Below are 26,642 nucleotides of genomic sequence, written 5' to 3'. Positions count from 1 at the left end.
TCGCTTTTCAAATCGATTAGAAATTAGAAATTGCGATGCAATTTCGTCGTGGATGTTCGTCGTTGGAAAGTAGGGTACTGAGGAGGAGTATGTACTTTGAGGAACAAGGAAAAACGCGTATTGATTATCAGAACCCTAACCCAAACTAAGTATCAAGTCTCCTCCTCTCTTTCAACCGCACCAGATTCAAAGCTCTTGTTCGTAAGATGTCTCGTTTCGTTAGAGCCTCCAAGTACCGGTGGGTGACTTTGATTCAAAATATGATATAATGCTGATAGTCAGTCGTATAGCCACGTTTTTGGACAGCCAACAAGGAAGGAACATGGATACGAGAACGTCAAAGTGACGAACAGCGCATGGGACACCAATCTCATCTCCTCATCCGGCGTAAGCACTACCATTCAATCCAATCCTCGTAACTCCTCGATGTTTATCTCTTACATAACAGCAATACATCTCTGTAAACTGGAACGCATCAGGAGGAGGCGCATTCGCCATCCTCCCCCTCCCCTCGCCCTTCCAAACCTCCCCCTCCTTCCCATACAAACTCCCCGACACCCTCCCCCTCGCCCGCTCCCACACCGCCCCCGTCCTGGACACAGATTGGTCCCCACACAACGACGCCCTCGTCGCCTCTGCCGGCGAAGACGGCAAAATCATGATCTGGTCCGTGTCCCCGTCCTCTTTCGAAGGGTGGGGCACGGAGGGGTGGGTCCCCCAGGACTTTGATCCTGTTCTTCGGATCGACGGGTCCCCGAGGAAGGTGGGCCAGGTGTTGTTTCATCCCAGTGCGGAAGGGGTGTTGGCGGCGAGTGGAGGCGAATGTACCGTTAAACTATGGGACATTGCCAATCCCGAGGAACCGACGGCAGTGTTGAATGGCCATGGGGACGTGATTCAAAGTATGGCATTCAACCCCACGGGAACGCTCCTAGCCACCACCTGCCGCGATCGGAAACTCCGGATATTCGATCCGCGTGCGGGTGGTAAGCCTGTTCGAGTTGGGGATGGACATGGTGGGATTAAAGGATCGAGGGTGACGTGGATGGGCGAGTTGGATAAGATCGCTACGACGGGGTTCAGTAAGATGAGTGATCGACAGGTCGGCATTTGGGAGGTGGCCGGGTTGGGGAATGTAAAGACCATTTCGTTGGATATGAGTGCGGGTGTCGTTATGCCGTTTTGGACGGATAATCAGATTTTGTTTTTGGCTGGGAAAGGGTGCGTTCGCGTTTTAACTGGGTGTATTTTGCTGACCATTTCGCAGAGACGGGAATATACGTTACTACGAATACGAATCAGACTCTCTACACCCACTCGCAGAACATAAATCTTCAGAACCTCAACGCGGCATGTGTTTCCTCCCCCGCCGCGCACTCAACGTCGCAGAGTGTGAGATCGCACGCGCTTACAAGGTTCATGGCTCCAGCATCGAGCCTATTGCGTTTATCGTTCCCAGAAAGGCCGACTCGTTCCAATCAGACATCTACCCACCAGCACCATCCATCGATCCATCCCTTTCCGCAACAGAGTTCTTCAATGGGAAAACCGCACCGCTCAAACTGGTCAGTTTGGCAGATGGGAGCTCGGTTGTTGGGTCTTCCGCTGCTGCTCCTCCTTCCAGAAGCGCGTCTTTCTCTGCTGCTGCTTCCCCCAGCGCATCATTCTCAAGTGGCGGTGGTGCTGCAAGTGCACCCCCACCCTCGGCAGCACCACGACCAGCAGCGATCCAGCCCAAGAGGACGTTCAGCGCTTCGGCGCCTACGCCCGTCGAGCAGACGCCCATCACACCGGCTGCATATAGCCAGCCAACGAAGAGCTGGGAGGCTCCTGCGCCCACCCCAGTGACGGATTCGGTACGTCTTCCCCCTTCCTCCATTTTCCCCTTTCGTCTTCTCTTTGAGTTAACATGTCGACAGACCCTCAAAGAGGAAAATGCCCGCCTGACGACGGAGCTGCGCGAAGCGAGGGAGAAGATTCGGAATTTGGAGTTGCAGGTTGAGATTGTCAGGGCTGCTCAGGTGTTTGGTGATCTTTCTGTCGCGTTTAGATGTGTGGTGTTGCATTGTCAAGGAGTAGTTTGTCTGTCTCACCCAGCGAACTTCCCTGCCAAGATGTCAATGAGAATTGTGCATTTTGGTCATAAGTTCCGAAAAATTCAATATCCCTTCAACTTCTATGATCTCTTTTTTAATGTCGGATCATAATTTCACCTCCCCGCAGGGAGCTCAACTCAATTAAAAATGTCTGGCCATCGCAATTTTCATGCAATGGCCAGACGTCGTTCCGCATTCTGTATATTAGTGACGCCCGACGTGAAGGCCTAGAGAAATGATCAGAGACGACTTATAAGTGCTACGTGGCAAAGCTGATCTGTGTCAAACGAAGAAAATGAACTCACGGCAACGCGTTTGAAAACGGAAATCTCCTTGTTGGGGATACCAGTGTTGGCATGCAGTTGTTTCAGCACTAAACGACACATAAGACGTGTAATCTTATGTTTGAGGGCCAAAAGCTGTATAAAAGCAACGTTGATATCTATTCAAGGAATGAACTCCAAGTCAACGTTGATATACAAAACAGCTTACATTGTTTGCAAGCAGAAGGAGAATAGCAGTGTAACATGCCTCATAGTCGAAGACAAATCTAAAGGGGTTATTAGTCAAAGAATGAACAAAAGAGGAGGTGTAATACGCACAAGACAAGGAAGGAGGGCGATCGCCGGATGTTGAAAAATTGAATTTGCACAGCATAATGCAGCAAAGTGTAAGAGCGCTGTGAGAGAGATCGCCGGAACTAGAAAAATCGAATGTGAAACCTTGGAGTGTAGCAACGGAACAATAGGCTGCCACGTAGCGATGGCTGGACTTTGAGAAATCCAAAAGACGATTGCACAAGTGAATCTGGAAGGGAATATGAGAAAAGAGAAAAGAAACGATGGATGTAGGAACAACCTTACAACGTGAGGGCGATTGCCGGAACTCCAAAAATCAAGTTTAAACCGTAGGGTGAAGCGACGTAAAGAAAATAATAGGCACCACCATGTGCTGCCACGTAGCGATGGCGGGACACCGAAAAATTAAAAAATGGTTGGCGGCCTGAGGGTGATCACCGGAACTCGAAAATTGAGTTTGAACCACAGAGTGAAGTGACAAAGAAATGGATAGGCAGCACCACGTAGCGATGGCCAGACTTTGAAAAATCAAAAAATCATTGCAATGGTGAATCTTGAAACTTATATGAGAACGGAAGGATAAAGGATAGGTATAGGAATGAGCTTACAGTGTCTAGGAAGTTGGGTAGGGTGAGGACGATTGCCGGAACTCGAAAAAATGAGTTTGAACAGCGAGGGGATATGTTTTAGAGAGGGAAAATATGATAGCAGCACTAAGCGCCATCAGATAGTGATTGCGGGATGTTGAATATCGAGTTAGAATGGTGGATACACACATCTAGAAGGATTAATTGATAAGAGAATGAAAGAATAAACATAAAACAACTTACGTCCAGAGGGGTGATCGCCGGAACTCGAAAAATCGAGTTTAAGCCGTAGGGTGACATGACGTAAGTAGAGAAACTGACAGGCAGCACTACGTGCTGCCACGTAGCGATGGCCAGACTTTGAAAAATCAAAAAATCATTGCAACAGTGAATCTTGAAAATTATATGAGAAAGGAAGAACAAAGGATGGGTATAGGAATAAGCTTACGATGTCAAGGAAGTTGGGTAGGGTGAGGGTGATTGCCGGAACTCGAAAAAATGAATTTGAATAGCAAGGGGATATATTGTAGAAGTAAAACGTGATAGCCGTCATGTAGTGATCGCCGGACATCAAAATATTGAAGTAGAATGGTGGATACACATCTAGAAAGGCTGATTGATAAGAGAACGAAAGGATAAACACAACAAAACTTACATTCAATGGACACTGTGGCAGAACCATATTTTCCGGAATGTGATACGTTGTGTTGGGCCAATCCCAGAGGTAAACTGGAGGGACAAGATGACACGCCTTGTGATAGTGATCCGCGGACGTTGAAATATCAAATTGAAATATCTACAATGAAAAAAGGTAATATTAGTTCCAGAATGAACATGTAACTTGGATGAGACCTTACCCATTAATCTTCAGATGTTCAGAATGTACGACGTGAACAAGTGATGTACCAAAATGCTTTGCCGGCCTCCAAAAAATGAAAGAAATATTGCTGCAAAAAGTTCAATGGGGGGTTCAAATCAATGGGAGAACAAATGTAACTTGCATGGGAAGGCCTCATCGTGACAGCAATCCCCGGAACACCAACAATCAAGTGAGAATTGTAGGTGGCAATTGCCATGGCCAAAGTTCATGGTTTCTGAGTTCTACGGTACACAACACATTACTATGAGGTTTCATTGACAAGAAAACAAAAAGGATGACAAACCAAATTGGGTTGCATGGCTTAGGCATGCATGACCAGGGAGACGGTGAGCAAGGAGGTGGCCTAAAACAGAACTGTTAGTCAACATGGAGAAGAACAAACAAAGATCTATACTTAGAACATCGTCGACGACAACCTCTGACTGGATGGTTATGGAACAGTTGTGGAGGAGAGGGTAACAACAAATGGCTAAGCCACTTGCCTAACAATGTAGATGAGAGCTGGGCAGCATAGAGGCATAATGGAGGCAAGGGGGAAGGGTGAGCACCGACACAATTCTGAATGTACTTATACCTCTGAGTGCCAAGGAAAATCAACAAAGATTTGTGTGAGTAAGTATTTTGGCCGGAAGTATCCAGCCGACAAACAATGTGCGGTACTCAACGGGGACCTTACAATCTTATTATAGAGTGATCGGAATGTTCCAAACATGCACCTCAAATCAAGAATCTGGAACTTTACGCTTGTGTTTGCGATTTTTTGCGGCTAAGCTTTGCCCCCCCATTTCTCCTCCCCCGTCACCACCCAATTCTCGCCCTCACTAACTCTGCTGACCAGCTTCAAATTTTCCTGGATACAAGTTTTTATCCCTGGACCTGTGGTAAGTAAATCGATCTAATAGCTGGTCCAACACTCACATCATTATAGATGACAACATGCCTATATCCACAGAGCAACCGTGACTTTACAACGTCATTCCCAGCAACTCAGAAGACTCAAAACCCATGCACGTCGCATTTGAATCATACTTACCGTGACTTCTATACTCCAGGCCGAGTTGCTTTATAGATCTAGGAGGGTTTTTAGGATCTACGGCAATCGGTATGTGGTTTCTCTGCACGAAACACAACTCCATCACATCTTGTTTCAGTTCATCCATACATGGCGACCCGCTTAATCGTCCGAAACTAAACTCATGCTGGGCCGACATAGTCTGCGCTACTCTTCTCACTGCCATTACACTCAACAAACCAGTAAGCCTGTCATACCCAATATAATCTTATTTCCTGACGTCTAGAAAGTGCATGAAGATGATGACGCTTGTATGAGCTGGAGCCAGCGGGTACCCCATCACTGTGTCTTCAGGCTCTTCATCATTTAATGTCGTGCGTACTTTGAACTTTTTTTTCTTTCAGAACAGCCCCGTACGATCATCTGTTCATGTTTCAGCAATTTAAGTATTCAATATACCCGGCTACCCGTGTCCTGAAGTCTGGGTGTTTTGTGTAGCGGAGGATTTGAGCGGAATGTCCGCTACAGATGCACCTTTTCTCCCATTTTGTTTTCCCTACTTTCCTTTTGAACTACTTTTGTACCCTTATGTTTTACGTAGTCTTTCACAATATACATTGCAGTTTAGGAAAACGGTCATACAAGCGGTTTTGAAAAGAATTGAAAGATAACAGACATGGCCTCCTCCTTTCCCGATTCTTCATCACGCTTGGAACGCACTCATAGAGTGAACGATTTATACGCATCAGATTCTTTTTCGGAACCCTGTATACCCTGTAAGGCTGTACCTGGATTTCCTGCAAATCCGCGAGCGGAAGATGGAAATTCGTCGTGCCGTACCCATTGCTCCCCGCATTCCGTGCAATTCTCTACTTTCGTAGTGTACGATTTCTACCCATTTACGACCTTTAAACATTTCCCTAAGTATCTTCCACATGATATAGCAAAACCCGAGTGGCGTGGAGTGTGCGGATGTCGAGATATTCATTGTGAGGCTGAGGATTATCTCCTCCTCCCCCGATTCCGATTTCTCCGTAACACTTGAAAGACGTTCTCAAAGCGGATAGTTCCATGCACTAGGGTCTTTTTCGGAGTCCCGTTAACCCTGTGCCTGAACTTCCAGAACTTTTGCGAGCGGAAGATCCAAGCGCGGCTCTTCGCGCCCATTATCCACATTCAGTCTATTCATATCATTATGCTCTACCTTTCTGTATTCAAAGTGAGCGATTCCGATTGAGTTACATCTCGTATATGTATTTCTACATGTCCCCTATAAAAATGAACAAGCGTGTGGGCATGAGAATGTTCAAAGCAAGGAATGATTTCCTCTTCCCCCGATTCTGAATTCGCCATCGCGCTTGAAACGCAGGCTTCGTAAATCGGACGTTTCTACATGTCAGGGTCATGTTCAAAACCCCGTCCTATCCGTACCTGAATTTCCTGAAGTTTTGCAAGTGGAAGATAGTACCGTGCTACAGTGCATATTATGCCGACATTGCATACCACTCTCCAACTTAACGTTCACAGTGTATAGGTTTTATTCAAATGTAACTCGGATATCTATTCCTAAATGTATCAACGTAACTCAATAATAAATGAGCTTAGTCGAGCACTGAGGCATACGAATATTCAGAGTAGATATGATTGTCTCCTGCTCCCCCAATTCCAGATCCATCGCGCTTGAAACGCATTGGCGAAACCGACACTTTTGAACGTCAGGGTCTTCGTTGGAACACCGCCATCTGCGTGCCTGGATACCTGTAATTTCTGTTAGCGAAAGATTCTGGTGGGCGCGTCGTTTCCTGGATTTCGTACATACCATTCCTTATTCGCAGTATGCCAGATATGCGCAATAACATCTCGTATATATATCCTGAATTCCTAATTACTATGTTTGTTCAGGTGTTTGAAACTTTTTCACCGCTGCGCGATTTCTGCCTCACCACTTCATTGAATTCTTTAAATTTTTAACAAGCCAATAATCTTTTTTCTCTTCTATATGAATATCTACTTTTTTTTGGTATAAATGTGTTGTGTTCGCTGTCGGAGGCGTTCCGGTGCTCAGGGTTCAGATATATCAGGAGATTGAAACTCGTGTCACACTAGGTAACAACGAATTTGGCTGATGGATGATGTGCGAATGTCACGCAAATGTCACGTTTTTCGAGCTGTTTTGCGAGCAAAATTTGGTATTTTGCCCTTCCTCCCGAGAGCACTTCATCTCCCCCTCTAGAAATTTGTAGGTAGACTTTCAAATACAATTTAAATGTACTTGGAAAGTTTCAGAATAAACAGTCTAGCCGATCCAAAGGGATCTGAGAAAACATTCCAATACTTTTGTTTGGTTGGTGTAATGAAAAGCACAAAGTCATGCCTCCAGAGCACAAATCTTCGAATCTCCCTCTGAAATTTTGGAATAGTAAATCTCATGCATAAATACATCTTCCCTGAAATTTACAAGATCCTAAGGTAAGCGGAAGGCAAGATAATGTGCAGTTTCAAACTCCTGATGGGTTTCAAACTCCTGAACAAACATAGTAGTATCAGCAATTCGGAACGTCGACAGAGCACAGTAGACGTACATTTGGATTAATATGGGAGGATATGCTCCTCCTCCCCCGATTCCTCATCGCGCTTGAACCGCACAGATGGATATTCCATCTTGACGTGTCAGGGTCCTATTCGGATAGTATTCCCGATGTCCCTGCACATGTGAGTTCAAGAGTTTTGGTGCAAGAATTTCGTGAGTGGGTGTGCGTGCTTACTGTCCGAACTCTCCAATAATGCGCTTTCGTGTTTCTGTGATAAAGAAAGTATTAAGACTCATAGATTCATGACATAGAATTATAATACACTTACCTATAAAGAAAATACCAAAGCGCATAGATCTATCCAGGTGTAGATGACCGCCGAACATGTCCTCCTTCTCCTCTCCCGATTCCGAATCGAAAAACGGTGTTCTGGACATTCAACTGTCAGAAAATTATCCATCAAGGGTCTGATGAATGTACGTACTTTCTCTGGGAACGACTTGGCCAGGCTTGTAATTTTTTCTTGAAGCGTTTCGCGAATGGGAGGGATTCCTGTATAATGAAGATATCTGTCTGTGTAGATTAGTCGGCACTTTCTCATAGACAAATCGAATGTATTTTGAGTGATACCTTACGAAAAAGTACACCAAACGAGGCCGGAGTGAATTTAGAAACCATAGGAATGGGAAGGACGACACTTACGCAAAGATCGTTTCCTCCGTCCCCGGTTCCTGGTATCCGAGCCCTGCAAGAAACGAGACCCTCCTTGCTTCGTCACGTCAGTCACAATCCGGCGACTTAGCGCCAAGCGGGAAGGGCTATAAAGACAGGGCGGTCAGTCCATTGTTTTTTCATCAGCACCCACTTACATAGATACGCTCTCCTTCCTCCACTCTCGTTGTCGATCCCTACTCCCCTCTCGTCGTCGACTTCTTGTTCGTCGTCGTTTTTCTGTGGTAAGTCGTCCGCTCGTCGTCTGTCGTCGTTGATTTTGACGTTGTTAATCGAATTTTTTAGGACCTTCCTTCGACACGCAACGTTAGACGGTAGCGGGGTACGTCAACGTCGATTTCCTCATGAATAACGTTCACTTAGCTTTGCTTTCCTGCAGCTGGTTGTGACGGCACTGATGACGACGGTAAGTCTTTGTCAACACGCCCCTCCTTACTTACCACGCCGCTCGTGCCTGTCAGGTTGCCCATCGTGAACTTGTCGGCCCCGTTTGTACGCGACGTGGAGCCTTTTGATTCGACATTGGGATGGACAGCTTGGAAGGGCGGAATAGGCGTTGCGAACGTGAATATATAACTTGGTTCTGCAAAAGGTGTGTCAGGGTCGTTCGCTTCTCGAGTACAAAATTCACTGATCTTGCCTTGTGTCCAAAAGCTCTTTGTCGCGATCGCCCTCTAAGACTCTGAAACGTTCGTTAGCGTCATTTCGCACTGAAAGCACCCACTGAACAATTTCTTAGAGCGTTAACTCGTTTCCAAAAACGCGATGATCTACAGAATGTGAGTCATTGTAGACGGATTCCGATAGACGCCCACTGACCTGAACGTTGTAGTTGGCGAACGTTGTGGCCACCATGGCAAACGGTGAGCACAAGGTAACGTGTAACGTGTGTGACTGACCTTATTTTCCTTCTACCACCACGTCGATAGTCGACATTCGCCAACGTCGTCGCCCAATCAACTTGGACTGCACGCGAAGCCATCGACGTCGGCGTTGACAACACATACGACGATGGCAGACGTGCCTTGGACGTGATGACGTGAGCTGGTAAGTCGATGATGGATTGAACTGTTTCGTGGGCGCTTACCGTGATCGTGCACCAGCAGCTGCACGTCGACACCATCCAAGCTTCGCAAAACTCGGTTGTTGAAAGAACACGGGTGGATGGTCGAGGATGTGGTGTAGAAAGGCAGAGGGACGACGTGTATGGTATGTGTATTCTATGCTCCTTACCGTTTTGTCCTCAACATCACGTAGACGCGCTAGCTCATCCTCACCACTGAATACCCGTGAATCTGATGACGCCGTCTCGTTTGGAACGAAGGTTCCCTATGCCCATGTGAGTAAGGACGCGTCTTTTCATCATACGTTGACGGCTTATCTAGTTTATAGCAATCAACTGACTACAACTACGACGACACAAGACAACTTGCGCAATGTCGATATGGGATCGACGTACGCTGTTTCGGGAGGGTTGAATAGGGTTGTGTGTGGGGGATACATGCCGTAGACGATACAAAGGTGTGTGATGCCGACGTGGATATGGACGATAGCGAGGACTGACTCGTTGTAGTGAAACCACGTCCTATCCCAACTCCGAAACTGACATCCTCGAGTCTCCCGACGTCGTCCGTTCGTAAACGACGACGCACACGCCAGCACCGTGTACACCACTGAACATGACGCGGAATTCAGAGGCCCATTGCGTTGTTCGTCGTTTGAGGAGCTGGAGGGGGGGGGGGGGGGGTTAGAGAGAAGGTGCAGCTGGGGGAGTAGAAAGGGAGCACGACGAGCGGAAGGAACGTCTCGCTGAGTCGTTTTGGAAAGGGTTTGAGGCGGCGTAACAGAACGGACGTCGTCGATACACATTCAGTGTACGACGAATGTCTTTTAGTCTACATCTAGTCTACAACGAATGTAAAGTAGTTATGAATGATAGCGAGTCTCTTTCCATGAAAGCGATAGGCGAGAGTGCACGGACATGGATGTATGCGTCGAAAGGAAGAGTGAGGAACACAATCACAACCCTAACCCAGCCAACCGTATCGTCGTCTTCAACCGCCATCGCTTCCACCACAGCTAATGTCTCGTTTCGTTAGAGCCTCCAAGTACCGGTACGTCACTTCTATTCAAGATATGACATCACACCGCTGATAGTCAGTCGTGCAGCCACGTCTTTGGACAACCAACAAGGAAAGAACACGGATACGAGAACGTGAAAGTGACGAACAGCGCATGGGACACCAACCTCATCTCCTCATCCGGCGTAAGTCCCTCTATCCAATCCAATCTACCATCACTAACCCATTACAGCAATACATCTCTGTAAACTGGAACGCATCAGGAGGAGGCGCATTCGCCATCTTGCCCCTCCCCTCGCCCTTCCAAACCTCCCCCTCCTTCCCATACAAACTCCCCGACACCCTCCCCCTCGCCCGCTCCCACACCGCCCCCGTCCTGGACACAGATTGGTCCCCACACAACGACGCCCTCGTCGCCTCTGCCGGCGAAGACGGCAAAATCATGATCTGGTCCGTGTCCCCTTCCGCGTTCGAAGGGTGGGGCACGGAGGGATGGGTCCCGCAGGACTTTGATCCTGTTCTTCGGATCGACGGGTCCCCGAGGAAGGTGGGCCAGGTGTTGTTTCATCCCAGTGCTGAAGGAGTGTTGGCGGCGAGTGGGGGCGAATGTACCGTTAAACTATGGGACATTGCCAATCCAGAAGAACCGAGGGCAGTGTTGAATGGCCATGGGGACGTCATTCAGAGTATGGCATTCAACCCCACGGGAACGCTCCTAGCGACCACCTGTCGCGATCGCAAACTCCGGATATTCGATCCGCGTGCGGGTGGTGAGCCTGTTCGAGTTGGGGATGGACATGGTGGGATTAAAGGATCGAGGGTGACATGGATGGGCGAGTTGGATAAGATCGCTACGACGGGGTTCAGTAAGATGAGTGATCGACAGGTCGGCATTTGGGAGGTGGCCGGGTTGGGGAATGTAAAGACCATTTCGTTGGATATGAGTGCCGGTGTCGTTATGCCGTTTTGGACGGATAATCAGATTTTGTTCTTGGCTGGGAAAGGGTGCGCGTCGATTCATCTTTTGTTTCTTTTCTGATAATCTTTTCGCAGAGACGGGAATATACGTTACTACGAATACGAATCAGACTCTCTACACCCACTCGCAGAACATAAATCTTCAGAACCACAACGCGGCATGTGTTTCCTCCCACGCCGCGCACTCAACGTCGCAGAGTGTGAGATCGCACGCGCTTACAAGGTTCATGGCTCCAGCATCGAGCCTATTGCGTTTATCGTTCCCAGAAAGGCCGACTCATTCCAATCAGACATCTACCCACCAGCACCATCCATCGAACCATCCCTTTCCGCAACAGAGTTCTTCAATGGGAAAACCGCACCGCTCAAACTGGTCAGTTTGGCAGATGGGAGCTCGGTTGTTGGGTCTTCCGCTGCTGCTCCTCCTTCCACAAGCGCGTCTTTCTCTGCTGCTGCTTCCCCCAGCGCGTCATTCTCAAGTGGCGGTGGTGCTGCAAGTGCACCCCCACCCTCAGCGGCACCACGACCAGCAGCGATCCAGCCCAAGAGGACGTTCAGCGCTTCGGCGCCTACGCCCGTCGAGCAGACGCCCATCACACCGGCTGCATATAGCCAGCCAACGAAGAGCTGGGAGGCTCCTGCGCCCACCCCAGTGGCGGATTCGGTACGTCTTCCCCCTTTCGTCTTCTCTTTGTTGTCTTTGAGTTAACACGTCGACAGACCCTCAAAGAGGAAAATGCCCGCCTGACGACGGAGCTGCGCGAAGCGAGGGAGAAGATTCGGAATTTGGAGTTGCAGGTTGAGAGTGTCAGGGCTAATGCGAGGAGGGCTGCGCAGGCGCTTTTGGATGGGTGATTTCGTTTGGGTTTAGGTGATTTGTTTGGGTCGAAGAGGGAAAGGGGAACGGAAGGGGCATAGAAGGAGAATTGGAATTTGGAGGTCAGGGATGTAAGGCGCTTTTGGATGAAGCTTTTAGGGAAGAAGGGGGGGGGTGTACTTATTTCTCGTGTTTGGTAAAGATACCTTTCTTTTCCTTTGTGGTTGGATATGCGAAGCGATGGTTTGATCAGAGTCAATTGGTGGGCACGTCGACTTAGAGAGAGGTGGTTTAAGGGAAAGTCACCTTTCATCTAGCTTTCTCTTCGAATTGTCAGCTGCGGTGCAGAAATAGAAAGGTTTGTCGTTCCTCCTGAATCATCATAATCATCGGGGCTTTCCGAGTCGTCGTGATCACTCATCTCTTTTTCCTTTCAGCTGCGAAATCATCATTGAACACCCCTAGAGCTGTAAACGGCCCTACATAAACGCGAAGAGCTTTGTCATGCAGGTCTTGCCTCGAGAAAAACGTTCCCGTTTAGGTATGGCGTCCGAGGTTTCCGAGTCGATGCGCGTCGTTCTGGCAAGAGGCCTCTTCAAAGTTCAAATTTTGTTGGATTAGCTTGGAGTGCAGCGCCATGAAGCAGATTGACGCCTTGCATCGACGACGGCAAGGATGCTTTCGCTACGGTTGACTGTACTTAGTCCCCATGGTGAGAGCCTTGCTTGAACACGTGAAGCCTCAAGGAATGTGTGTTCACGAAATCAAAGGTTCGAAATGCAAAGAGGTTTGTCATACATTTATTTTCACCTCGAGAAAATCGTTCCCGTTTAGGAAATAGCGAAGCCCGCGTACGATCGGCGCTCTCTCACTTTCTTCCGAGTCTGATACAATATTCCGCCATAGTCGACTTTATCACCTCATTCTCCGCAAAATCGCTGCATGTTGAGTTTGCTTATGCATATGAGCGTCGATACCAACCAACGAGCATTGAGCAGTATCCCCGGATGGACACGAGGGGTGGGCCTAGAATCAACCGATCGCTTTCGGAAAATTGAAATTACCTCTCTTCCAATTCGACGATGTTACTCCCAGGCGCAAAGGTGGTATAGTCAGCGAGTGCGTAGGGTATATTACGCAGTGAATTTGTCACCCACTGTCGCTTGGGGGGTGTATAAAGCGGGCTGAGGGGTGAGGTGAGTTTTTCAACATACCCCAACCCTCCAACTTCTACCACCCACATCCCCTCCGCAAATACAATGTCTGCTCCTCGAGTTGCTATCGTCATCTACTCGATGTACGGCCACATCGCAACGTGTTAGTTCCCTTCTTCCGTTGTGTTTGAATTCTTGCTGAAACCCCGTCCGTAAACAGTGGCCGAAGCTTTGAAAGCTGGTGTCGTCGCAGCAGGCGGAAAGGCGGATATTTACCAGTGAGTACTACCGGTCTTCGTAATCCATACCATTTTATTGATACCCCTTCTCAAAGAGTCCCCGAGACCCTCTCCTCCGACGTCCTCGCTCTCATGCACGCCCCTGCTAAACGCAACTACCCCATCGCCACGCCCGAGACACTCACTAAATACGACAACTTCCTCTTTGGTATCCCTACTCGTTATGGAAACTTCCCCGCTCAGTGGAAGGTGCGCCTTGTTTCCCTATCTCATCGACGTCTCTTTAATCATTTTTTACCAGGCCTTCTGGGACTCCACCGGCCAACTTTGGGCTCAAGGCGCCCTTGCTGGTAAATACGCAGGCGTGTTCGTCTCCACCGCCGGCCAGGGAGGAGGCCAAGAATCTACCGTCATCAACTCCATCTCTACACTCACCCACCACGGGATCATTTACGTTCCTTTCGGGTACTCTACCGCTTTTGCGCAGTTGTCGACGTTGACTGAAATTCGTGGTGGTGCGTTCTTTCTTTCTTTCTCTTTATTTGATTATATTTTTTTCTGATGGGGATGGGGCGTTGTAGGATCTCCTTGGGGCTCGGGAACTTTTACTGGCGGTGATGGATCCCGCCAGCCATCGAAGCTTGAGCTTGAGGTTGCGGAGAACCAGGGCTCGTCGTTCACTAAGATCGTTTCGAGGGTTAACAGGGCTTAATTTATACCGATCGCTGATTCTTCCAGCGTGAAGGACTTTATTGGTAGATAAGAGTAGAGGAACATCTGTCAGAGCATTGCATAGAAGCATTGTATAGACAAGCAACAGCTCTTGGATGTGTCCAATTTAATACGTTTTTTTCTTGACCTCGTATGATTTCTTCGAATGAGAGCTGGGCATCGTCCATCTGCCTCAATCATCTGTGCTCGGCGAAGGTTAGATAATAACAGATTCCCTATCTTGGCTAATTCAGTACGTTCTGACCCTCCTAAGTCTTTTCTGGAAGAAGCGTCGAAGATACAAGAAATTGGAAAGCTTATTTCTAGTGCGTCCAATTTTTTTCGTAGTAATCTGCCTCTGGCTGTCGTCGGGTGCTCTTGGTCGTACGTTATCTCTCCGATTTTTGCGCTCGGTCTGTTGACAAAAATATTTTCCACTTTTTATAACTCAGTTAAGGCTCCTCCGAAACCATTTTGAAAAATTATATCTACTGAGCAGGGGTGCAGTGGGAGTGTCAGTACGTGATCTACAACTTTTGTTGTTGTTCCGTCGGATTCTATGCCATTGTCTTGTGCGTAATCACCGTGCTCACAAACGAGGCGCTTCGCGAGCATTGGTCAAATGATCCATAAGGGATTTATAGAAAAATGACGATTTAATGATTTCCAGGGCTTTCGTGTAACTGAATTATTATTGGGACAACGGCCCTCCCTTCTTGCTCCCTTCGCTCTACTTAGATTCATCATTGCAGCCGCATTCGCAACTTGTGTGAAATACTTGGTTAATCCAGGACAGAGCAGGAACATGTTTCCAAACTCACTCGCAACAGCAGCCGTAGTCCTCATCTTTGACTTTGACGCAGCACTTGGTGCCGTTGGCGAGAGAAGAAGTATTCTGTAGAGTTTTCGTTGGCAGGAACGTAAAATGAGATGACAAGAGGAGAGGCGTACGGAGATCATGATGGTAGGTGGTGGTTTGAGTTCAAATCAAGGCGCTACGGTTGTGGAGAGACTGAGAGCTTGAGAGGAACTTATATACTTGAGCTCTTATTTGCCTGTGTTGCGATATCTGACATGTCAGATTGTTCCTCGAGAGAGGAAAATAGCCGTCCAGCGCGCTAATCGGCGATCAGAGTCTTACCGAAAGAGTATTAGTATAGTACATGGGCAGACTGTGGAAGAAGGGTAGACCTGGTCATCTTGAATTCAATTCTTGTACCACTGGCATGTCTCGCGCTCCTTTTTCCCCACTCAATATAGTAGCTGGATAGTTCAAATTTCGAAATGAATTGGTTGGGAGAAAAATGCATTGCGGTGCGGTCGTCACGATTTCGAGATACCAGGATCAATACGTTGCTTCTTGTCCTCGTCTCACCGTTCTGTGCCAGGGTGGAAGTGCTGGGTCATCTTGGGTCATGCGTCCAATTCTATTTGCCGCTGGCTGTCGTCGGGTGCTTTTGTCGTACCGACTTTTTCGCACTCGGTCTCTTGATAGGAATGTTTTACACTTTTATGGCTTGCCGAGGATTGCCGAACCCCATTTTCACACCACGGAATCGTCGCCCAAAGGTCAGAGAGCAGCTGCCCAGTCAGTGAAGACTCCTCCGAAAGGCTTCCAAAATACAATGATGCCTTTGGGCCACATTGTAAAATTCTATTCATAACGGAATGGGGACGAAGGGTCTAAATTTTCAGGTGTGGGAGTGAAATCAAGCTTCAGTACGGGAACTACGGCTTTTGTTGTTGTACCGTCGGATTCCATGCTACTAGTATTATCTTGTGCGTTGGTCAAATGATCTTCAAGACGTTTTTAGAAAAATGACAATGTATTCGAAACTATTGATTTCTGCTTTCGAGTAATCGGTACAAAAGCCCTCCCTTCGCTTCACTGAAACTACTCCCCGATGAAAAGACACTTTCAGCCGAGGCAACAACGGAACAATGCAGACTAGCAGCCGCATTCGCAACTTGCGTGAAATAATTGGCTAAGCCAAGACAGACCAGGAACGTGTTTTCGAACTCACTCATCGCAGCAGCCGCAGTCAGAGCCGCAGCAGCAATTGCTATTGGCAAGAGCAGAAGTATTCTATGTATGTAGCCTTCGTCAGAATTGTAAAAAGAGGTGACAAGAGGGAGAGACGTACGGAGAGCATGATGATAGGTGGTGGTTTGAGTTCAAGTTAAGGCGCTACGGTTTTGGGGAGACTGACAGCTTGAGATGAGTTTATATACTCGAGCTCTTGTTTGCCTGTGTTGCGATACTATCCGCCATGACACAATAATATTGAAGGGTCGTTCATCGAAGGGGGAAAATAGAGGAAAATAGCTGTCCAGCGCGCTAATCGGCGATCGCCAGACCGGAAGACTACGTGGGCAGACCGTGGAAGAAGTGTAGACCATGTTCTTAAATTCAATTTTTGTACAGTCTCGCGCTCCTTTTTTTGTCACTCAGGGTAGCTGGATGATTCGAGTTACCAAAAAATTGGAGGGATGTCATTGTTTCAAAGTAGGCGCTCAACGCATTTCGCATAAATGCCGCGCCAGCGCCACTGACAGGAGACACAAATCAATGCAGGGTAAGAAGCGTTTAGTCTCACTCTGATTTTGATTTTGAAAACAGTTTGTGGAAACAAGGTTTACAATTCAAATTCGGTGTTTTCCTATCGTAATCGTACATGCTTTCCTACTGGCGTTGATTAGTGATTTTTCTGACCAAACTTCAGAGAATTAATTGAATTCTTGTGTGCTGTTTGGAATCGCTCTTGGTTCTAGCTGACTCAGTTCTTTTATCATTGAAACGCCTCTCTTTCTCTTTGCGCGCGATGCGCGCGGTATTTGGCGTTGCTTGCCAGTGTATGTATTTAATGCACGTCACATGACACGTAATCATCTCATTAGTCATCTTACCATTTTCGCCATGCCACTGGCAGTTGATTTCCAAGTGTGTTTCAACGTTTGCTGCGAAAGGCTGATCATGAACAACAGGGCTAGGGAACGGGTACGTTGAGTCTCTCTGTATCCCCGTCGAACTACCAACTTTAGACTGCCACCCGCCTTCCACCCGCCTTTGCACCTTCTCTGGATTTGATCATTCCGACGGTCGCAGTCTCAGCAGTCGTTATGTGCACGATGCACTCACTCTCAGTCATGCAGCTTTCTGGCCCCTTCAAACATACCTCAATGCTTTTGACCTTCTGAACCACCCAAAGCTGATGTTGTCGCACCGAGCGGCAAACCGCATGCCTCTATGTTCCCTTTCATTTGACGTATGACCTCCGCCGCATTTTATGAGAATCCCCAAACGCCCTCGAGCTTCTATTAGGCCTGCCGTTATGCACGCGCTCAACAAACTCAAGAACCTCATGGCCACCTACGAAACGCTCAATTACTTGTTACGTTCGGTAAAAGGAACTTCCTTGTGCAATTGAATGCGACTCTTCCCCCTTTCCCATAGGGATCTCCTTGGGTTCCAGCAACTTTCGCCGTTACGGATGGGTTAACCAGCTGTCAACGCTCGACTTTTGAAGTTGCAAGAGAACCGGCGTGTGTCGTTCACCGAGACTTGGAGGTTGCTCGAATTTGAGTGTGCCGCAACTTAGAGCCTCAGACACTGGTGCTGAACATACGGGAGTATAGGCACTTGCACATCCCGTCGGTTGGCGACAAACAGTACTATGTTGAGGATATTCAGATCAGAGTACGTCTGTTTGTGTGATCCTCTCTTCGGCTTGTTTTTTTTTTTTTCATATCTCAGCTACTGCGCATGCCGCGTGTATTCTTACCTCTCTTTACAGATCCGCCCTCAGTAAGATACTTCGATTAATGCCTCGCTGAGTCCCTGTCCAAGTTACACCACCTGGGGGCAAAGTCATTTTACGACTCTTGCGCAACGCTTCACAAATTTGTGCTTCCACTACCTTATGGATGTACTGTACGATTACGACCAACTCTTCAGGCCGTTTAGGGCGTGACCTATTTCGATCAACTCTTCGTCACTTCAACATCTGATGTGAGGTGTGACGAAGAGTACAATCTCTTCATCCATACTTCAGAAAATCAAGATTTGGCCGTCCCTGAAGGAAAATCTTCGATAATGGGATAGGTCTCCTTAGAAATTAGTTGAAATATTCCTAGTGTTGTCTACACAGCTAGGAACGCCGCAGGCTCGAAAAAATTGGTATTTTAGACTACGAGAAAACGGACTTCAAAACCTGAGGTGATGCGTGACATCACGCTCACTTCCCTTCATTCAAACCTGGTAGGTGACTACAGTTGCGGACAACTAAAGTCAACAAATTTATAGACCGATTTATTGAGACCGGTAGGGATTTTTTAAAAGTCCGAAAACCATCGGAATAGGCAGGAATTGAGTAGATCTTTCAAATGGTACGAGCCGATTTCCCAAAAGTGAGGATTTGTCAGAAAAAAGGTCCAAAATTTTGGCGCAGGCCCAAAAAAATCGATAAAATCTCGAAAAGTCATTTTTGGATAGATCTTGATGAGTACTGTCAGAATCCACCGAAAGAATAAAAATAAAATAGATCCTCCCCTTTAAAAAAAATTGCTATTATGCTGCCTAAACCTAGAGGCTGTCCTCCTAAAAAACATTGCAACCTTGCACGCCTCCAAAATAACCCTTTTTTGACTTCCATTCCATCAGTGACATCATTTTCTCAAGGCCGTCAGCCTGTCAGTGAGGGAGATGATGAGGAACTGATCACGAGATCTCGAGAGTCACATCCATTGCACGAGAAAATGAGGCAAGGGAAGCTGAGGATTCAGGAGAAGAGATGGATATGCAGAGAGTAACTGGGATGAGCTTGATTAGCAGGATTTTCCTGAGAGACTGGCTGAGATAGCGATGTAGGATGCAAAAAAATTGGCTCAAAATTTTGGCACAGCCAAAAACTCGTGGGAATAACATGAAAACACCATTTTTGAGCTCCTTTTGCCTGTCCAGTTTCAGATCTGTCGTCAGATTTCCGTCAAAAAATCTGGTTCCTGAGATACTCAATTTGTTGACTTTAGTTGTCCACAACTGTAGTGACTCAGTAGTGACGTCACACGACCTTCTTCTCATCCCCCATGTCGATGTTCACTTCCAAAAAGTTCGACGCATACATCCACGTCCGCCCAGCCCTCGAGCATGTCCGGCCCCTACTCTCGCCCACTACTTACAAGCAAACAGAGTCGAGGGATACGAAGGATATGTTCTTGAAGGCGCATCCTCATATGGTTTGTTCAATGCGGCCCCTCCTTGCGCACGCTCGACTCCAGGCAAAGTTCTCACAAATTTATTTTGATATGCACGTACTACTCAAGATTGAACACATGAAACTCCTCCGGGACTCAATCGAAGAAGAATCAGCCTTCGACCTCCGTAGAACGATGCGGAATTGGTACATGAACATGGCACCTTGCGATAGGCCCAAAGAGTGTGAACCGTGGTTGCCTGATTTTCTTGGGGATAAGAAGTTCTTTGGCGAGGTTTGCTTTATTTTTATCTCAAATAACTCTTGGTCGAACCATTTGTTTGGGCGTAGGACGAGACTGTCTCAACGGGATTCTACTTCCCCGGCACCCCGCATCGAGCTCTCGATCTTTATCGAACTCAGCTCAGATCTCCCAATTTTACGCAAAAGCGGAGTGCGCCAGATACCACGATCCGGCCCGCGGTAAGGCGTATCTGTCTTTCTTCATTGCTTTGCTTTGTTATCTGTACTTCTGAGCTAATCCGCCATGATCAAATAGCCTACGAAGAGGATGAAACCAATCCCAAGAATTTGGATTAGTTCTTCGGCTGCTGTGAAGGATAACGCTGAGGCTGGTACGTCCTACCATTCATAACCCCCCCCACCCGATCGAATCAATTTATATACGTATCGTTCAGGACTCGGGCCAACTTGAAGTTCATCCAAGGCTGCCCCCGTTCAAAGCTCCAAATCATCCACAGCCCCAAACGCATCCACACCGTCCCAAAAGCTCAAGCCAAGGGGGAAACCACTCGTTCTTGAAGCCCCGAGTCGTAAGGTGGATGATCTTCAGTACGTCAAGTATGCGCCGGAGCTGTAGGTAATTAAGTGGGCTCCTGATTTGAAAATATTCACGCTCACATTTAGGAGTCGGTGATCGAAGACTGAAGTAAAGTAATTAGTAAAAGAAAGAAACGCGAGGTAAACATGAAAGAAGGCAAGGAGTCGTTACGTTCATAAAGTGCCGAATGAGGTTGTCTTATAAGAATCAAGAATGACTTGCTACCGAATCTATCCAATGATGCGTAGTAAATATGTAATGTGATTTTCGCGAGGATGTATCAAAAGACAAGGCAACGAACGACTCGCATTTACAGCTCCGCGGAGCGCCCCCACATCTTGAGCGCAAAAAAAAGAATCAAATCAAAAGACGAATCCCAGACAAAGGGCTTGAACCGTCTGCAACCACACCTCACCCCGAGCTGCCGCACGCCGCGCCGTTACTGCGACCAGTCTCAGAATACACAACAATAATGACTGCATTCGAAATCTTTTTCAAAATTCAAACAACTTCGTAAAATTTCCCTGTCAAAACAACCCCAGTGCTGCGGTGCGTCCCAGTGTCCACGACGCGGTGGTAAAACTCTCAGCTTCGCGTCGCGAACGACCCTCTGTAATTAATGAATGGGTTATCCAGACTATAAACCACTCCCTGATTGACCGTCCCGTCCTCCTTGGTAAGGTCAGCCTTCAGCACGACTGCCACTCCCTGATCGTTATACACCATCACATTGGTTGCGGTGGCACTCCAGTTCGTCCCACAGTACTTAAATTTCCCGTCTTTATTCCCCAACCAATTATCAAGATTGATCGTCGTTGTGTGTAAGTGTCCATCAATGCCGTAGGCGAGACCGGAGAGGATCCCGCCTTTAATGGAGAAGCTTGACGGGACAACTGAGGTGTTTGAGTTGATCTCGATAGTCCTAATTGATCGGTTAGGCGAGAGTCAGGCTGAGAACTTGAGCTACTTACGGCTGATTGAACCCAAGTGAGCCATTGTTGTTGACGACATAGAGATTGAGCTCGAAAGTCCTGTCGATATACTAGTTTTGGCTAGTTGTGGCGGGTAAGGAGGCTGAAAGGACGACGGTGTTGGAATCAAAGGTGATGTTCTTAGCATCGGAGTAGAAGCCTGAACCACACGCGTTGAAGTCTCCGTTGATGATGCCGATATAGTCGTTGAGATCGATAGACGAGTCGGTGTACGTTGAGCCATCATCCTGGAGGCATGACGCCTTGAGGACGGACCCGTCGAGCGAGATGTTGTTTGAAGTGGATTGGAAAGACATTGGGAGCTGATTCCAGGCTCTGAGTACTCACGCATTTACTTCTGATTCCCATGACATGCTTTTGTGCACAGCGGCACTGACGGTGTACACTTTGGCATAGCGGCAAGCACGGATCGGCACAATCCGTGATATATCTATCCGTGCGCGCTCGGAGGAAATAAATTGTTTGGGCCAAGTTTGGGCTACCCCACGCTGTCAATTAAAGTGATTGTGGGGATGGCAGCTGATCTCAAGGCTGATCTGATAGAGAGGAGGATGTGGGGCGGAGGTGTCGTCCGACTCGGACACCCTCCCTTCATCTAATCTCTGCATCTAGCGCTGTCTCCAATGTCAGCGTCCTTAGTCGCCCAATTGTTTTTGGCTACCTTGATGGATAAAGTAGAAAAGAAGAAACCGAGACGCAACAATCTATTCAATATTCTACCAGATGTCTTCAATGTTGAAAGAACCGTTGAAATGGCCGTGCTAGGGTAACCTTGAATGAAGGTTGGGATTTCTTTGGGGGGCCCTCCTCCCTGCTAAAAATTGAAAAAATACAGAGGGTAGACGGAAAATTCGCTTCAGTATGAAAGCTAAAATTATTACAGTGCAGTGTCCGATGCGATGACCGGTGCGACTTACCTTTGTAATTTCGTCATCGAAACAGTAATTCTCGCTCCAGACATAAATAAGGAAGGTCAGAATTTGTGATAATGGCTAAAATTTCAAGTTTTTGCAACGAATACATTGACGGTCCATTCAAATTCAACTTCCCCCAGCTGGTTAACACCGGTACCGCTCCCCACGAGAAAAGCTCCAACGTATTTGAGATTGAGTGAACTCAGTTGGAGTTACACTTGCAGCCGCCCTGAGCGCATCCACAGCTACAAGCGGAGGACGTCAGATACAAAAAAAACCTAGACAAGTATTGTCCACATACGCATCGCCGCAGCTGCAGGCATCGTTTCCGCAGCCAAAGTTGATGAGAGCAGAGGTGTTCTAAACAATCCACACGCGTTAGAAAATAGGGATTTGGCTATGGAGTCAGACGGCGCACAGAAATCATGGTGATGGATTGCTTAGGATTGCTGGTGTGGTAGTAGATGCTTGGAAACCTGAGGCAAATTTGCTGACCTTTTTATAATCTTCCGCTCTCTTGTTTGCTTGTTGTTTCTTCTCGTGGCGTCTGCGCATGTGAATCGTATTTTGTTGGTATCTCGATATGATTGTGCCTAATGTGCGTCAGCTGAGGGAGAGAAGCAGGGTTCCATGACAAAGGTTGCGTCAAGAGTACAAGTCACGAGTCCTAGAGTTGTTGCAAACGGAAATTGCCAAAGTGGAATCCTCCACGTAGTTTGAGCGGGAAATATTCTCCGCAGGACTCGAGAGAGAATTGGCTCGCCACGAAAAGTCTGAGCTGGAACTACATTTCTGAAAGAGGTTTGTAAAATGCCGACTATGACATAGCTCATGAATGGGATTTGTAGACAGTAAAAATCGAGGTACCGCCACCGTCAAGAAATCAACGCAATAGGCGCGGAGGAAACTGGGGAAAATCGTTTTACCGATGCAGGGCTACGGTTCCTTGTATTTCGGTCAGCCTGCTATGAAGGCAGAGGAGAGAAAAAACCCACGTCCAAGTAGTGCATTGATATCGATCAAGCTTCTAGCCTGAAGAGGGATCCTGAAGTGGTACATAGTGATTGACGAATTTTGGTAAAGCATGTTGGATACGGACCGAGCATGCGAAATCTGCCCTTGTACTACCAGACTCGAACCCGCACGCTACACCTTGAGTCAGGCAATCTGAGATTTTGGCTCATTTGAATGACATAGGCCCCCCTTCCCCACTTCAGCCAGCTTAAGCAGGCCAATTGAGAGTCAGGAACAGATGCCATCTAATCGATGAAGCACGGACTAGCGCGAACTCCGACTTGATGTGTGCGAAGTTGTATTGAGTGTTGATTGAGTCGTCCGCTTGACTCAATTGTCTAGTGTGTCGGCGCTGGTCTTCGTCCTACCACGAACTAACCACCACGGCGAAGTCGTGACGTGTGACCAATGTGCATGAAGGGAAGAGTTTTAGAGGGTTTCTTCTTTTCATTAATGTTGACTGAAGCTTCAAGAAGTTGGGGGTAGTAAGCTCGTACCAAACCCAGCTGAACATTGTTAATACACAATTGGGGTGACATGATTTGAATGCCGTATGATTCGATTGTAAGGGGTATTATGGAACTGGAAGGGCCTTCTTCAAGTGCAACTCATATGTCAGGTGCAAAGTTGTACAGGGGCGACGAAATTGTCATTCCGCTCTGTTAAATTGGATAGAGAAGTTGTAAGCAAGTGAAAAGCAACATCTTTGAGAACGACTGACCGAATCGTTCGTGATCAACTTGGAGGCGAGTAGATTTGTCTTCAATACGGTTCAGTCTTGATGTCAGCGTCAGGCGCGCTCGTTACAATGTTTGCGTTGGCCATGATGGTTGCGCCGGACGACCTAACGCAAAATCGATCGTCATCATTTATCACCAGCGGAACTGAACAAAAAAAAAGCTCACGTCCCGATTCTCTCCGCACCCGCTTTGAACATCTCTACGCAAGCCTCAAATGTCCTCACCCCGCCCGAAGCCTTCACCTTCACGGACTTCCTCACAGCACACCTCATCAACAAAACGTCCTCCCTCGTGGCCCCGCCCCCGTTGAACCCCGTACACGTCTTGACGAACGCCGCGCCTGCCTCCGTGGCAAGCTCGCAGGCTGTGATCTTCAGTTCCGATGTGGGGAGAAGGGCGGTCTCGATGATTACTTTGACAGGGCACGGATGGCAAGCGGTTATTATGGTTTTGAGGTGGTGATAGATCTGGGAGTAAGGGGTAGGAGTGGATAGCAGGAGACCGACAGGAAAGACGACATCGATTTCAAGTGCGCCGTTGGTGATTGCTTCCACTGCTTCGCTACGGGTGTGGGGTTATTCAGAGAGTAAGAAGAAGGTGAGAAATGACGGACTTGGTTATAGATTTGGCTGTTCCTGCTCCAAGAGGGAATCCGACGACGCAGCATGGGATAGGGCGCGTGTCTGGATCGCGAGATAGGGTGTTGAGGCATTCAGCTACGCGTTTAATGTACATTCCGTTCACGCAACAGCTCTGTAAGTTCTATTGTAAATCACGACGGCATCTATGGTCTATGGGCTATCGGATAAACTCACCTTGAACCCATATTTCACAGCTTCCTCGCACAACTTATCGATTTGCTCCAACGTCGCATCGGGCTTGAGCAGGGTGTGGTCGATGCTCTGACGAAAGCGAGGATCGGATGCTGATTTGATATCAGCCAGTGTCGCGTGGTCATCATACGTGGAGAGCTCTCTCCCTGTGGTGAGCCAAAACAGCATTTGGGCGAGTTTTACGCGTATCGGGAGATTGTCTGCCCATTGCTCGTCTGTCCAGTCATCTTTGGTCTCGGGAGAAGTCATCACTCATCAAGCTTGAGATTCAAGTTGGAAGTCCGAAGTGGGAAGCAACGTAATGATGTAAGCTCGTCTCCGCCAACAACTACTGACTGGTATACAACCCCCAGAAACCTCGTTGCTCCTCTCTGGACTCATAGGAATGCGACAAGAAGCAACATCATGAGTCTCGCACAGACAAGAAACTTGGCTGCAGGACCAGGCGGGCAGGCACGCTTATAAGCGACTTATTTAAGGGAAGGGTGGCTTGCCGACATTTTACATGGGCCAGCAACAGATGTGCGAGGCCTCGAAGTACAACGTGAGTTTGCTGTGATTTTTGGGTTTTGATGCGTTGCTAAGTCTCGGGTTGACGTACCTGTTGAAAGAGGGGATTCTAGAATAGAGACAAAGGTCTATGTTCTCTTTTTACTTGAAGATCCCCTTCGCAGAATTGGAAGTGCAGATACCCGCAGGACGATAATGCTTGTGTTGAGGCTGATGGGAAGACTGACGTTGGGCATTTCAGTTTTGTTGCGGACTCGACGCAGAGGGCAAGGACAGTCCCCTTCGTAAGTCCACCTACCAGACCTCGCTTCCTCATCTCATGACTCCACTCCCTCTTTACAGTAAATTGAATTTCACATGGAGTCCTTGAGTAACTCGCGAATCATTTCGTAACAACGGAGGGCTCCTAGGTGGGGTTATCTGTTTCTTACCTGGAATACGTTCTAAACTGCACTCCGAACAATCACTGAACGACAGACACATCCTGTCAATGGACGGATCCGTCATTATGGTGGGCTCAAGGATCCGAGGCCAGTCAGAGGACAATGTCAACTGGGCTCTTCGGCGGGACGACGAGGTAAGTTGTCTTTATATCCTCATCCATAAAGGCTTGACGTAGTTTGCCAACTTCTTACTTGGTAAGGCCTTCAAGCAGTTTGCTTAAAATTCGTACGTCGTTTTTCCTCGGACCTTATAACTGAACCCCTCTGATAGCATGTGTGGGCTCAGTCACACTGTTCGAGCTCTAAAAAGCAAAAGCACCAACGCGGCGTTGTGAATGATAAAAACGGCGTTGCTGAAGCAGTCAAGGCTATACCACTCAAGTGATTCTTCTTTCTGGAGCATTGCATTTGGCCGGGGCTACTCAACGTAAGTAGTTGTTTCTTTCTCTTTCCTTCTGTTCACTATACCTCGTCGGTCGAGAGGCCACCCTCTACCTTCCTTTCTCGTGCTTTCCCTTAGCCAATGAATACCGCATGTCCATATCCAATGGCGCACAATCGATTTTCGCAGATCTCCTGCATTACCACTAACGATATCCACCGTTTGTGAGATCTTGTTTCGCACTATACCTCAAGTCAAACCCAATCCCGAAATTGACTACCGCAGCACACGTACAATATCCCTCTTCGGCGCAGCCGCAAGCTCCCCATTTCAATTTCAATCCAACCCACAAGCCTCGTGTCTTGAAGAAGAGTACCGTTTTTTT

General features: G+C 47.7%; 10 protein-coding genes across 10 annotated transcripts; 7 read left to right on the top strand and 3 right to left on the bottom strand.

The window, feature by feature from the left end:
- Nucleotides 1-206: 206 nt before the first annotated feature.
- Nucleotides 207-2,207, top strand: LACBIDRAFT_399444 (actin-binding protein, coronin, contains WD40 repeats; the record flags this gene model as incomplete). The annotated part of the gene is made up of 5 exons (XM_001881877.1): nucleotides 207-238; nucleotides 291-387; nucleotides 449-1,221; nucleotides 1,268-1,856; nucleotides 1,920-2,207. 5 exons carry the CDS (start codon nucleotides 207-209, stop codon nucleotides 2,205-2,207), a joined length of 1,779 nt encoding a protein of 592 aa, XP_001881912.1.
- Nucleotides 2,208-2,355: 148 nt separating this feature from the next.
- Nucleotides 2,356-5,064, bottom strand: LACBIDRAFT_327829 (uncharacterized protein; the record flags this gene model as incomplete). Its single annotated transcript, XM_001881739.1, has 11 exons — nucleotides 2,356-2,373; nucleotides 2,402-2,515; nucleotides 2,589-2,646; nucleotides 2,699-2,775; nucleotides 3,283-3,323; nucleotides 3,505-3,619; nucleotides 3,710-3,873; nucleotides 3,917-3,928; nucleotides 4,425-4,484; nucleotides 4,968-5,017; nucleotides 5,060-5,064. 11 exons carry the CDS (start codon nucleotides 5,062-5,064, stop codon nucleotides 2,356-2,358), a joined length of 714 nt encoding a protein of 237 aa, XP_001881774.1.
- A 3,879-nt stretch (nucleotides 5,065-8,943) lies between these two features.
- On the top strand, nucleotides 8,944-9,413 carry LACBIDRAFT_298482 (uncharacterized protein; the record flags this gene model as incomplete). Its single annotated transcript, XM_001881876.1, has 5 exons — nucleotides 8,944-9,008; nucleotides 9,071-9,105; nucleotides 9,158-9,195; nucleotides 9,249-9,279; nucleotides 9,346-9,413. The coding sequence occupies 5 exons, from the start codon at nucleotides 8,944-8,946 to the stop codon at nucleotides 9,411-9,413; spliced, it is 237 nt and encodes a 78-aa protein (XP_001881911.1).
- Nucleotides 9,414-10,498: 1,085 nt separating this feature from the next.
- On the top strand, nucleotides 10,499-12,330 carry LACBIDRAFT_399443 (actin-binding protein, coronin, contains WD40 repeats; the record flags this gene model as incomplete). The annotated part of the gene is made up of 5 exons (XM_001881875.1): nucleotides 10,499-10,530; nucleotides 10,586-10,682; nucleotides 10,730-11,502; nucleotides 11,551-12,139; nucleotides 12,196-12,330. The coding sequence occupies 5 exons, from the start codon at nucleotides 10,499-10,501 to the stop codon at nucleotides 12,328-12,330; spliced, it is 1,626 nt and encodes a 541-aa protein (XP_001881910.1).
- A 1,182-nt stretch (nucleotides 12,331-13,512) lies between these two features.
- LACBIDRAFT_190833 (uncharacterized protein) lies at nucleotides 13,513-14,541 on the top strand. Its single transcript, XM_001881874.1, has 5 exons — nucleotides 13,513-13,609; nucleotides 13,667-13,724; nucleotides 13,781-13,934; nucleotides 13,987-14,200; nucleotides 14,267-14,541. The coding sequence occupies exons 1-5, from the start codon at nucleotides 13,552-13,554 to the stop codon at nucleotides 14,395-14,397; spliced, it is 615 nt and encodes a 204-aa protein (XP_001881909.1). The 5' UTR covers nucleotides 13,513-13,551; the 3' UTR covers nucleotides 14,398-14,541.
- Nucleotides 14,542-17,218: 2,677 nt separating this feature from the next.
- On the top strand, nucleotides 17,219-18,732 carry LACBIDRAFT_327826 (uncharacterized protein; the record flags this gene model as incomplete). The annotated part of the gene is made up of 8 exons (XM_001881873.1): nucleotides 17,219-17,249; nucleotides 17,382-17,394; nucleotides 17,719-17,797; nucleotides 17,851-17,939; nucleotides 18,033-18,093; nucleotides 18,151-18,201; nucleotides 18,583-18,654; nucleotides 18,700-18,732. The coding sequence occupies 8 exons, from the start codon at nucleotides 17,219-17,221 to the stop codon at nucleotides 18,730-18,732; spliced, it is 429 nt and encodes a 142-aa protein (XP_001881908.1).
- A 749-nt stretch (nucleotides 18,733-19,481) lies between these two features.
- Nucleotides 19,482-20,468, top strand: LACBIDRAFT_327825 (uncharacterized protein; the record flags this gene model as incomplete). Its single annotated transcript, XM_001881872.1, has 5 exons — nucleotides 19,482-19,631; nucleotides 19,674-19,883; nucleotides 19,940-20,071; nucleotides 20,148-20,223; nucleotides 20,350-20,468. The coding sequence occupies 5 exons, from the start codon at nucleotides 19,482-19,484 to the stop codon at nucleotides 20,466-20,468; spliced, it is 687 nt and encodes a 228-aa protein (XP_001881907.1).
- Nucleotides 20,469-21,014: 546 nt separating this feature from the next.
- LACBIDRAFT_327824 (uncharacterized protein) lies at nucleotides 21,015-21,717 on the bottom strand (the record flags this gene model as incomplete). The annotated part of the gene is made up of 3 exons (XM_001881738.1): nucleotides 21,015-21,351; nucleotides 21,401-21,460; nucleotides 21,572-21,717. 3 exons carry the CDS (start codon nucleotides 21,715-21,717, stop codon nucleotides 21,015-21,017), a joined length of 543 nt encoding a protein of 180 aa, XP_001881773.1.
- A 2,394-nt stretch (nucleotides 21,718-24,111) lies between these two features.
- Nucleotides 24,112-25,171, bottom strand: LACBIDRAFT_294524 (uncharacterized protein; the record flags this gene model as incomplete). The annotated part of the gene is made up of 4 exons (XM_001881737.1): nucleotides 24,112-24,193; nucleotides 24,255-24,650; nucleotides 24,703-24,842; nucleotides 24,905-25,171. 4 exons carry the CDS (start codon nucleotides 25,169-25,171, stop codon nucleotides 24,112-24,114), a joined length of 885 nt encoding a protein of 294 aa, XP_001881772.1.
- Nucleotides 25,172-25,427: 256 nt separating this feature from the next.
- LACBIDRAFT_327822 (uncharacterized protein) lies at nucleotides 25,428-26,260 on the top strand (the record flags this gene model as incomplete). Its single annotated transcript, XM_001881871.1, has 4 exons — nucleotides 25,428-25,466; nucleotides 25,674-25,716; nucleotides 25,843-26,009; nucleotides 26,147-26,260. The coding sequence occupies 4 exons, from the start codon at nucleotides 25,428-25,430 to the stop codon at nucleotides 26,258-26,260; spliced, it is 363 nt and encodes a 120-aa protein (XP_001881906.1).
- Nucleotides 26,261-26,642: the final 382 nt, after the last annotated feature.

This window comes from Laccaria bicolor, genomic scaffold (genome assembly GCF_000143565.1).
Source record: "Laccaria bicolor S238N-H82 LACBIscaffold_14 genomic scaffold, whole genome shotgun sequence".
Classification (NCBI taxonomy): domain Eukaryota; kingdom Fungi; phylum Basidiomycota; class Agaricomycetes; order Agaricales; family Hydnangiaceae; genus Laccaria; species Laccaria bicolor.
The sequence above is the reverse complement of the archived record's forward strand: the minus strand, read 5'-3'. Positions and strand labels throughout refer to the sequence as shown.